We start from the raw sequence: 11,536 nt of genomic DNA on the forward strand, positions 1-11,536 counted from the left end.
AGCACTAGGTACTAGGTAGTGATTTTATGAAACAGTGTTTTATGAATTATTAATTAATGCTGTTTGTTTATTATTAAACATCATCTTGTGCCCCAAATAATTCAGGCATTGATAGAAATGCTTATTCCAGTAAAAAATCAAGATAATTAAACCAGTTTATCTCAATGCAAAGTAGGTAACTATGGTTACACATCTAAACAAAGTGTCCCGCCTCATGTATAATTATTCAAAGTCGGGTTGCGTGCACTTTAGTAAATTCTTGGGTTGCCAGTTGGTTGCCACTTGCCACGACACTTGAATACCAAATGCTATTGCCCTAAAAGCCAACAACTGTTCTGAACTAAACATATTGCCTATGTAGTAAAAGCCAATAGTCGCTTACATTAATATTATGATGATCGTAGTGATCAATGACCACGGTGATAATGACCACTGTATAGTGATATTAGTGAAGATAGTAGGAATAATGATATAAGACACTTCACTAAATCAATCTGATTTTTAATAAGTAAGTATTCGAATATTATTCCTAAACCTTGAGGCTTGAACTATCTATAATATCAAATTTTATTAACATAGTAACAAACATAAAATTTCATTTATTCACAAATTTTAAAATAGGAAGAAATTAGTATTTAAAAATCAAAATTTATAGGTCTCACTGAGAATGTAATTATTATACTAATTGCATTGAATGCGTTATATGTCACGGACGTATGAAGCTACGAAGCGGATCTTGCAAAAAGTAAAACCACAATACGAATATCAAACAGTAGAGTAACGCAGCTGAGTCCTGAATTAGACGAATTCTACACAGAGATAAATTGAATGTCTTAACGACGTAAAACTGCATTGTTTCATACTTAAAGTAATCTTAAATCACGCTAATGTGTACGTGAACCCGATTCGGCGGTCTAGTTTGGATATGGACAACTTTAGCTAGTAGTATAATAGTAGTATAATATTATTATTTTGGATATGGACAACTTTAGCTAGTAGTATAATAGTAGTATAATATTATATTATACTAGCTGTCCCGGTGAACTTCGTGTCACTTTAAAACCTTCCCTGGATTTCTACGAATATTTTAAGACTAAAATTAGCCCAATCCGTTCAGGCGTTTTCGAGTTTTAGCGTTACTAATACAATTGAAAATCCATTTTTATATATATAGATAGCTACTGGTGCAATTATCATACAGTAAGCTAAACCAATTATTTTTATTCATAATATTGACTTCGCCTAAAAGTTATGTAAATAACCGGGCTTGCCCACTTACTAATTAAGGATGTATGTCCTACAATCATGGAATACTTGTAGTAATTACGGTCAGTGGAGAGTTTAATGTGATTAAAATAAAGCTTAATCATGATTACTGAGAGAATAAATTTCAGGAGGATATAAATTGGGGGAGGATATACTTGCTTGACTTGGTGATGGTGATGACTGATGATGAAGATGATAACAGTGAAACAAATTACATGATGAAATAAGTAAGTTTACATTCAAAATATTTAGGCAAACGATTAATGGAAAGTAAAACATTACAAAATAAGTTTAATGATAGGAATGCAAGTTGCATGCAAGTAACAATGCCTTAATTGTATTTATTAATAAACGAAATGCCTATTATATTACGCATTCGTAATATAATAGGCATTTCGTTCATCATTATATTGACACAATTGTATCTGCTATTAATTTATTCCTTTAATTAAAATTCAAAAAGTATTGTTTTCTCAAGCCATACCAAATTGCCTACACGCAACAAATAATTTCGTTTGCAAAATTTGTGGTTGCATTTTAAGAAACATCGTCAATGATTACCCTAATGATGCCGAGGTGTAACAGTTTACTATCGTACAATGCTAAAGGCTCCTATTTTCTATTTAGGTTACTTAAAACACTCCACATAATATCGAGATCGTTTTAACTCGAAGTGAAAACGACGTAAAATTTTGCTTGTGCAAATATTACAGTGATTTCGCATTAAGCCGGTTCCTTTGCGACGGAGAAATTTCATACCAACAAAATGTTTGACTATTTACTCAACAGTCATCGCACCTGCTACGGTTTTCGCGAGCGAAGGTTCCGTTTGTTTGGCGTACCAAAGGGTTAAGGCCGCTAAATTGTAATGTGAGAAGCTCTACCTTCACTCGATTATTAAATTAAATTCGAGTATTTACCAAATAAAAGTCATTCCAAGGATTTCGAGCGAGTTTCGCAGCTCGCTCTGTTATCATTTGCATCGACGGTCCTCGTCGACGCGGAGCAATGTTTATGTCATTGTTTTTGTTTATCGTCGCTGTAGTCACGCGGCGTCATCATTTACCTGTATCCTGCGCATTCTGCAGGTGGTGGATGTGGTGGAGATGCGCATAGTAGTGGTGATGGTGCAGGATGCATTCCAGGTCGGTGCAATTCAACATTGTCACGGAGTGCGCGGCTCGCACCCGTCTGCTCGCTCGCGCGCACGCACTTTCACAAAACTATTTCACTGCCACTGCAATATGTAACGTTGTCACATCACGTTATCTCCTTGGACACTAATCTAGCGGTACACATGGGTCCCGGCGCCGATCGGTCTAGAACACGACGAACATCGTCGGGCGAGTTACCGGCGCACTATCTTCGACTTTCCAATAGAGCGGACGTTCATCGCGGACGTATCGCGAGGGGACGCGCCGGCGGAGGATCGGCGGTCGACCGGATCAATCGAGGCGGAGATCGTCGAGTTCGATCGTCGCGCGGTGCGGGCGCGCAACACTCGTGGCGCGCGACTGTACACTGCGTCGCGGGCTGCCACCACTCTCCGGTCCCGGCCTCGACCGCTCCACCCGGCGCAGCGGCGGCGCGGGCGCAGCGCGGCAGGCCGTCCTATCGCTCCACCTCTGCCCCGCCGAGGATAATGCGCGTTCGAAGCCCCCGCTCGTAAACATCTACATGGAAACGAACGCTGACGTCCACTGCATAATCAGCTCGACCTAGAATTTCGAAAACAATAAATTCAACTGTCTTCATTTAGCTCGCACCCCGCGATAAGCTCGTTATCACCTCGTGAACAGTAGTAAACATCGTTTAAGTAAATACTTGTATTAATTTATTATTATAGGCGTCTTCGAGTCAGTTATTCAATTAAAACTACGAAAACAAGCCCGGTTTGCTCGCACTCGACCGGCTCGTACGCGGAAGTTTAATGTAAATATTTTAACCATGAAAGGGAAATTGAATGAGAAGAAAGATGAGGGAGATCTTATCGTATATTCTATAATAGTGTTCAATTTGCAGTTTCGTCTCGTTATTTAATATTTTTTGCGAAATGAGGAAAATAAGGTGCGGAACACCAACTGGTACCCATGATGATAAATTAAATTCAAATATTGGAGTTGTTATTGAACAAACAACAGAATCGAGTGATCCGATAAAGGACAAAGACTCTAAAGAAGGCCAAGCTGAAAGAGTCACATGCTTAGATCACAATTATGAGGTAAACAAACAAAACGGCATTGGAGTTACTGTAAATCTGACACGGTAAACGACATTCTAGGTCTATTAGCGCACTGGTGCTAGGTCTGTTTCCGTCAACACTAATTAAATAACAATAACCACAAATATGGCTCAACACCAAATGTAGACTTGAGGCTATTTGCCTCTTTACTGATTTGAAGGGACAAATCTATTGATACATCGTTATCCAAACCTATTGATATATCGTGACTTCCAAAATATCAAATTACACAGCCAAGACGTCTTACCACAAAAGATTTAAACATCTATTGAACAGTTGTTTTGAGATCATTTTGTACTAATTTTTTTTCTAATCAACTGTTCAACAGGTGTTTAAATCTTTTGTTGTAAGACCGTAAAGTTTTACATCCTGACTTATCGCTGATAACGTAGGCGATAAGGCGCTTTAATTTAAAAAGTAGAAACATATCTTTAGTTTACAACTTTCTCAAGAATATATACGTGGGAGAGCCATGCTTCGGCACGAATGGGCCGGCTCGACCGGATAAATACCACGTTCTCACAGAAAACCGGCGTGAAACAGCGCTTGCGCTGTGTTTCGCCGAGTGAGTGAGTTTACCGGAGGCCCAATCCCCTAACCCCTACCCTATTCCCTTCCCTACCCTCAACTTTTCCCTTCCCTTCCCTACCCTCCCCTATTACCCTATTCCCTCTTAAAAGGCCGGCAACGCACTTGCAGCTCTTCTGATGCTGCGAGTGTCCATGGGCGACGGAAGTTGCTTTCCATCAGGTGACCCGTTTGCTCGTTTGCCCCCTTATTTCATAAAAAAAAAAAAAAAAAAAAAAAAAAAAAGAAATGAAGAAGGTCCTAATGCTTTACATCCTTGCTCAATGTTCCTGCACTTAACCCACCTCTTTTGTTTCGAAAACTGAGAAGGTATTGTGAATGACTAGCATTAAACCCGGGATCCCAATATCATCACTAATCGTACAATCAAACTATTTAGTTATCTGATTCTGTGGTACAGTCTGATGCGACTATTTCAGATCTGCCAACCCATTATGCGTTAAAATAATTAATATAGCGTATAGCGTAATTAATGTAGAACTCTGTGAGGCTAGACGCTCGATGGACCGACTTTTATGAAGAAGGCGGTTGGCAGCGGATGAAAGCGGTTTTCATACTTTTTTGGTGGCTGAACCCTTTTGAAAAGCAAATTTTTGACGGTACCCTAAAATAATATAATAAAATGCCACTGGTGCAAAAATATTTATCACGGATTTTAAGTCCATCATCCATGCTGGTGTCAGTATCATATCTGAAAAAAATCATGTGAGTATTGTTCGCGGAGCTCCTATAAAGGCTTTGATGAATAGATGGATCCCCAGGAATCCGTGGGGCACACTTATGGCTGGAGTAGGGCTGCAAAAATAATGGTTGGTGCTATTGAGTTACTGCTACAGGGCCGGATTTATATTTTTTACGAGTATAGGCCACTTTAATTTTGCTACCCATGCTCTGCCGCCATCCCAGGACGTTCGTGGCGCCCATAGGTCTATATTGCCTATACATAAATCCAGAGTTGATTCACAGTAGACGCTGCTGATGATTGTACATGTATCATCTAAAGTCTGCACCTTATAACGGTTTCGAAAGTCGCAGGTTCGGTGCTCACCTCAGGGCGAGCCGGTGCGGACCTTGGTACCGGCGGAACTACACTTTTCCGCAATTTGCCTCTTTGCTATTTAACTTCATTAAATCAAGTCTTCAAATGAAGGGCGTTACAATTTCACTCGTTTTTATTTAAATTCATTTTAGAATTGTAACTGGTTTCGAGTTGATTGATAAAATAATGTATCATTATTGCTTTACCTGTCCAAATTTACGATGGTAAGTAATGTTTGCTCACTTGCTTGAATAATAACTATTATATTTCAAAATTTAGGTTGGTAACAATTTCTAACTGAGAATATCCTGAGTCCAAATAAAAACCGATGTCCAAAAAAATGCAACATGGAATTGCTGATGGAACTAATAAGTAAATACTAGAAGTTTACTCATTTAAATAGTTATTAATATATTTAATTAATAGCTACTATAATGCTTAATACTAATAGGACTTGGTTTCTAGGTAGTTACTAAATATTAACTACAGTCATATTGATGCATGATATTTAAATGCTATACGTATTTAATATAGCTATAAAGTATGAGGTGCCAATTAACAAAAGAAAATTAGGAAATGGTATGTGTAATGTGACAAACATGTGACGAAATAACCAAAGATTCAGAGAAGAATAGGTCTAGTTGCCTTGATAACAAGACCTATAATTTTATTACGCTTTGAACTTTTTGTTTAACACTTCCTTATAAAGAAGGAAAAACGTAGGATTTTTGGAAGAAGCGAACTGTATGAAGCTGATAAGTGATTTGTGTAAAACCAACTGCGTCAAGCAAGCAATAAGATTTCTGCGAATATAAAAGTTATTTTCTTTGCATTGTCAAAAAATATCAACAGGCAGCTGCATGCAAGGGTATGCTCAGTAAGGAAATATTATATTATTATGTTTATAATTATTTATTTTATTCGTTATTTCTTTCCAATATTCCATTTACATTGACCCTTAACAATAATAATTATTGTTTTATTATTTAATGTTTTCTTAAGGCAACACCAACACAGACAGCAAACAATAAGTTTCTTCTGCTCCGAATTTTTCGTAATATTCTCTATTGGATTTATTTTATTCGTGTTAAAGTTAAGCCTACAGTTCTTTTTTTAAATTGTAGCTGCTACCTTTATATATCCGGAATTCATCACAACTTAGGTCGATGACGATGCTCATTCCCAATCATCATAAATGTTTTTATGGTCTTGATGATCTTCATAACAGATATATTATGGATCATAAAAACACTCGCGAAAGCTCAAAGAAAAGTGCAATATACCTACATTGAATGTTAGGGTCGCTTAATACTGAAACTAAGCGCGAAGAGGAACCATCGAAGAAATTGAATCATAGGCAGATTACGAACCTATGTCATTTGGTCGAGCTATGTCAATTCATTTACAGTTCGACAAGGCTTTATTTGAACGTGGGTGACATTGACGGGAGCGCTGCTGGTAAAGGAGAACTGTCAAACACATGTCAAAAATGACATTTTTCTATTGTTGTTTTCGGCATGAAACTTACTAGTACAATACGTAGTTTATGTTCTGAATTTAAATTTTCGAATGTTCCCATATCCTGTCGGCCCATCCAGCCCCGGGGCAGTTCAGATGCCGAAAAAGAAATAAGATAGAAGCGTTTAGTTCCTCTTCTTGCCACGTACAAATAAAGCCTTGTCGAACTGTAGTAGTGATATTCTGTCGGCTGGGTATGACATACCGCGACCAAATTACATAGGTCTGCCATCTGCTTATAAATCAACTTTTCTGTTAGTAGACTGTAGGACGTTGTAGGCACAGTAGCACTATTACAGACGTTTCAATTGTAAAATGTAATGCATGACAAGGTTACTTGGCTATTTTTTTATTACCGAAAGCATCATTAAAGCCTTGACGTCACTGCGCGCCTGCGTCCTTTAGGGATACATTTTGACTCTTTCGCATTAGCGCACCAGCTTTCTTTTTCCTCGAATTTCCTCTGTAGATAACTTGGCTATGATTGGACAAACTTTTGACGCTACATGACGTCGTATTTACTAGGCACTTATGGCCAGTTTATTCCATTCCAGTGATCCAATCCAGTTCTGAATTGCTACTGAAATAGTGTAAACGGACACTGAAATTTTTTTTATTTCAAGGGGGCAAACGAGCAAACCTGATGAAAAGCAACTTCCGTCGCCCATGGACACTCGCAGCATCAGAAGAGCATCAGGTGCATTGCCGCCTTTTAAGAGGGAACAGGGGAGGGTAGGGAAGGAAATAGGGGAGGGTAGGGAAGGAAATAGGAGAGGATAGGGAAGGGAAAAGGGTAGGGGATTGGGCCTCTGGTAAACTATCTCACTCAGCGAAACACAGCACAAGCGCTGTTTCACGCCGGTTTTCTGTGAGCCCGTGGTATTTCTCCGGTCAAGCCGGCCCATTCTTGCCAAAGTATGGCTCAGCTCCCAATTAATTGTATTCCAGCCATAGATTGGATATCTGGATTGGAATAATGTAAACCCGCTATCATTTTTCGTTTCCTCTGTTTTCGGAAGTGAAGTGTGAACTTACCATTAGCATTTATTTATTACGCACCTGCACGTAATTTACGGCGTCAAGTGTGCTATAATTTGGTCGGGATCGTAAAAATCGTTTATGAGTCAGCTCCAGTCAGTCAAGGTTAACTTCAGGCTTTAGGTATAAGTACTAATTGGATTCAATGATACAATAAACAACTTAATTAGGAACTTTACAATGCAATGTGAACGTTTTACGCTGGTCCTAGTTTAAGCACCTAAAATCAAAGAATTCTATCCTAAAATAGATTACAAAGTGACAGATTGACAATTTGGCCCTAAAATATCTTAGAGTAATTTATGCTTCCCGTGCTTATATTCTGGTTACGCGCGTAAGTTTTACGAAAACCCAATGAAGAGCTTTTCTGCAGTAAATATTTTTACTTAAATTGTATAGTGCCTCATCTTTTTTATACAATGTTCACATAGTGCGTTGGTAACTTATTGTCAAAAAATTACTAATTCATAAATGATATTTGAGAGCTTTAATATCACCTCGTCGTTTTTTGGAAGTCGGTTAAAAAGTATCGCATTTTTCATTCAGATTGAAAACTAGATGACGCCCGCAACTCCGTTGCGCCAAAATTCGTTTATCGTGGCGGAAACGTACATTTTTCCGGGATAAAAACTATCCTATGTCCTTTCTCGGATCTCAAAGTATCCCCATGCCAAATATCATCCATTGGTCCAGCGGTATGGGCGTGAAGAGGTAACAGACAGACAGACAGACAGACAGATAGACAGAGACACTTTCGCATTTATAATATTAGTATGGATTAGTATGGATTCTTAACCTTCAAGCGGTCGCACGACGTCGAATAGACTCCCCTTCAATACATTTTCGTCGATATTATCTATATTTCTCGTTGAATCCGTATCGTTCTCTCAGTAGCTTCTCAAAATGTATCTATCTACCAAATAAACAGCTTACACTTACTCTCCGCATCCCCTTAGCAGCATGGAGCTCAATTGTTTTGGTCATGACACCGGCGTCCAAAAGACGCCGCGCGCCTTTCATATTATTTTATTCGTAGTTTTCATATAATTGAGGCAAATTATATGATACTCGTATATTTATAAAACTAAGTCTTCGAAGACCGATAACATCGAGTGTTATTCCTAGATTACGAAAAAATCGGAACTAGGGTTAGAAAATTCCGACCAATTTTTCTGCCCCTGTTCAGATAAGGCTACCTTGGTTTTTATAACTAAGTTTTTACTAATAATACATTTATTTTTCTGGATGAATTGATTACCTTTAAAAAGAGTAATAATTATATTTATAAAATCGATCTATACTAATATTATAAATGCGAAAGTATCTCAGTCTGTCTGTCTCGCTTTCACGCCAAAACTACCGAACCGATTGTAATAAAATTTTGTATACAGATAGTCTAAAGCCTGAGAAAGGACATAGGCTACTTTTTCACTGGAAAAAAGGGTTGTAAGGGGGTGAAAATACGAAAATTTGTTCAAATTAAGTTAGTTCTAAAAATGCATAATAGATGGCACCGTGCGTCTCTTACATCGCGCTAACGCTTGCCCAACATCTTTCCTAAATAAATCCCCTACTCAATACTAGATGGCGTTAGGTGCACTAGTACATACTCGAATAGACTGTGCTCGAACTTTCTAGAAGTGTCTTGTTTACGTGTTTACCGGTTTATGTTGTTTACGTGTTTAGTTGTTTATGTTTATTGTGGTACATGCTCGAGCCTCCTAGAAAGTTCCGACACTTGTTTACTTGTTTACGTGTATCGGATACTTTCTGGAATTCGTCTCGCCATATAAAAAGCCGCAGCTAGACGGCGCGGCAATTCAGTTCATTTCGAGCTATTATCAAGGCAATTTCGGAGTGACAACAAGTGATTAATAGTGAACCAGTGAAACCTACGACTTGGCTACGACCTAGGACAGTGATAGTGCTTAGTGATTGGACCTAGTGATTAGTGTTTGGACTTAGTGCTAAGTGTTGGACCTAGTGTGTGCTTGTGTGACCTAGTGTTAATAAAGTCTTCAAGAGAGAGTCACCAGGTCTTTCTCTCCAGATCCTCGAACCCTAGCACGTAACAATAGTTTATGGCTAAAGTTGTGTAATTGGGGGGCTAAATAAGCTTTAAAATTTGGCATAAAATCTAAAGTTTAATTTTAAAAAATGAAATATTATGTGCACACTGCACAGCTGTTTTGATTTAAGGTGTACCAGGGTTTTTTTTATAAAAGCTTTTGACACCAATTTTATAAACTGAAGTCCACGCGGACGAAGTCGCGGGCAACAGCTAGTAATAAATAATATTGAATCAAATGTGTTTTGTTTCTCGAATTCACCTAACACGTCTTTTAGGTTCCGCGCGACCACTACCGATACAAAAGAGCGCGCGCCCGCTTGAAGGTTAAGAACTTAAAGTATCGCATTAAAATTTTCTCATCCGGTGTATTAGAATCTGGTAGGTATGTACAAATGTTACTTCTGACTCATCCACAAATTATAAAAGCTGTTAAGAACTTTTAAAATAGGTGAACATTTAAATAAATGTGATATTAAATTTTATTCCAACGGATATTCTACTTGTAACGTGACAGATAAGTTGTAAATAATATTAAATTTTATGCCAACGGATATTCTACTTGTAACGTGACAGATAAGGTGTAAATAGTCTGAGTCCATTAGTACAGTAGTTTATTTTTCAAAATCTAATAATTTGAACATTTTAAGAATCTGTAGACGTTGATTAACTTAACTCGATAAGTGTTGTGTGAAACATTGAGACAATAGATAAAGATGAGAATACCTAAAATGTAAAAACAATTATATATTTCTATAATATAACCATAAAACATTATATTATTATTATGATTTCATCAACTGTGAAACAAAAACTGCAGCTGAGTAGAGACTCTATAATGTGCTCACTTCGAGCTAATAACATTGCTTATTTGGACGTCATAATTAAAAAAAAAAAAAAAAAAAAAAAGAAATATGAAGCTCACAAGCTGAGCTTATGATGAAAGTGATTGCATAATGGATTACTTACTTAACTAGTAAATCAGAACACTTCCAAATAAGTCTAAACTCCTAAAGAATGCGAACAGATGAGCGAGAAATTTAGAATACTGAAGACGCTTCGATTGGCTCTCCTAAACAGTAAACTATTAATTGGAAAACGAGTTTCCATGACTTAATGGTAATATAAGAGTTTGATTTTAAAGAATACATGGTGTATCAAAACAAAACGATGATACTTTAGACTTTAGAGTGTGTATGAGTCCCCTGTATTGAGTTCACTGTGAAAGTAGTAGCGCTGAAAGAGTAAATTTTGTAGGGGCGAATTCATCTTTAAAAGTTACTGTTTCAGCGCTGATACTTTCACAATGTCCTCTTAATAAGAGACACATACACATAACACATTTTATTCTGTTCTATTCACTTATGGGCGCTGAATGTCTAAGGGGGGGGGGGGGGTGTAGAATCTTGGGGGGTGATTTATTTCATCTAGATGCATTTTAAATTGAAACAAGGGGGCGCTAATTTGTTCTCAAAGTGGCCGGTAGACAAAATAAGTTTGGGAACCCCTACCCTAAAGTATTATCACTTGGTTATTATCACTTTGTTTTATTACACCCTGTATAATTTGAAAGCCTACCTCTATGTAAGTACTATTACTACAGATACTTACTTGGGCACTTAGCAGTAACTATCAAGTGGGACGTGTACAGCAGCTTCTAACAAAATGTCAAGAGTTGATGGCCACTGGGCAGCAATTGACAATAGGATATAATATTACTGCAATGTTGTCACACTAGAGGCAGCACCAGCACAGACAGAGATTTATAATTCTGTAT

General features: G+C 37.7%; 1 protein-coding gene across 2 annotated transcripts in view; it reads right to left on the bottom strand.

Moving 5' to 3' along the window:
* The window catches only part of LOC121727454, a 242,232-nt gene extending 239,465 nt beyond the window's left edge, over positions 1 to 2,767 (bottom strand). The window contains exon 1 of one of the 2 annotated variants that reach the window (XM_042115323.1): positions 2,333 to 2,767. In XM_042115323.1, the coding sequence (XP_041971257.1) occupies positions 2,333 to 2,429 (97 nt within the window). In that variant the 5' untranslated portion in view covers positions 2,430 to 2,767. The remainder of the gene's footprint in view (positions 1 to 2,332) is intronic. The other variant, XM_042115324.1, reaches the window with a different exon arrangement.
* Positions 2,768 to 11,536: the final 8,769 nt, after the last annotated feature.

The sequence above is a fragment of the Aricia agestis genome, chromosome 5 (genome assembly GCF_905147365.1).
Source record: "Aricia agestis chromosome 5, ilAriAges1.1, whole genome shotgun sequence".
Classification (NCBI taxonomy): domain Eukaryota; kingdom Metazoa; phylum Arthropoda; class Insecta; order Lepidoptera; family Lycaenidae; genus Aricia; species Aricia agestis.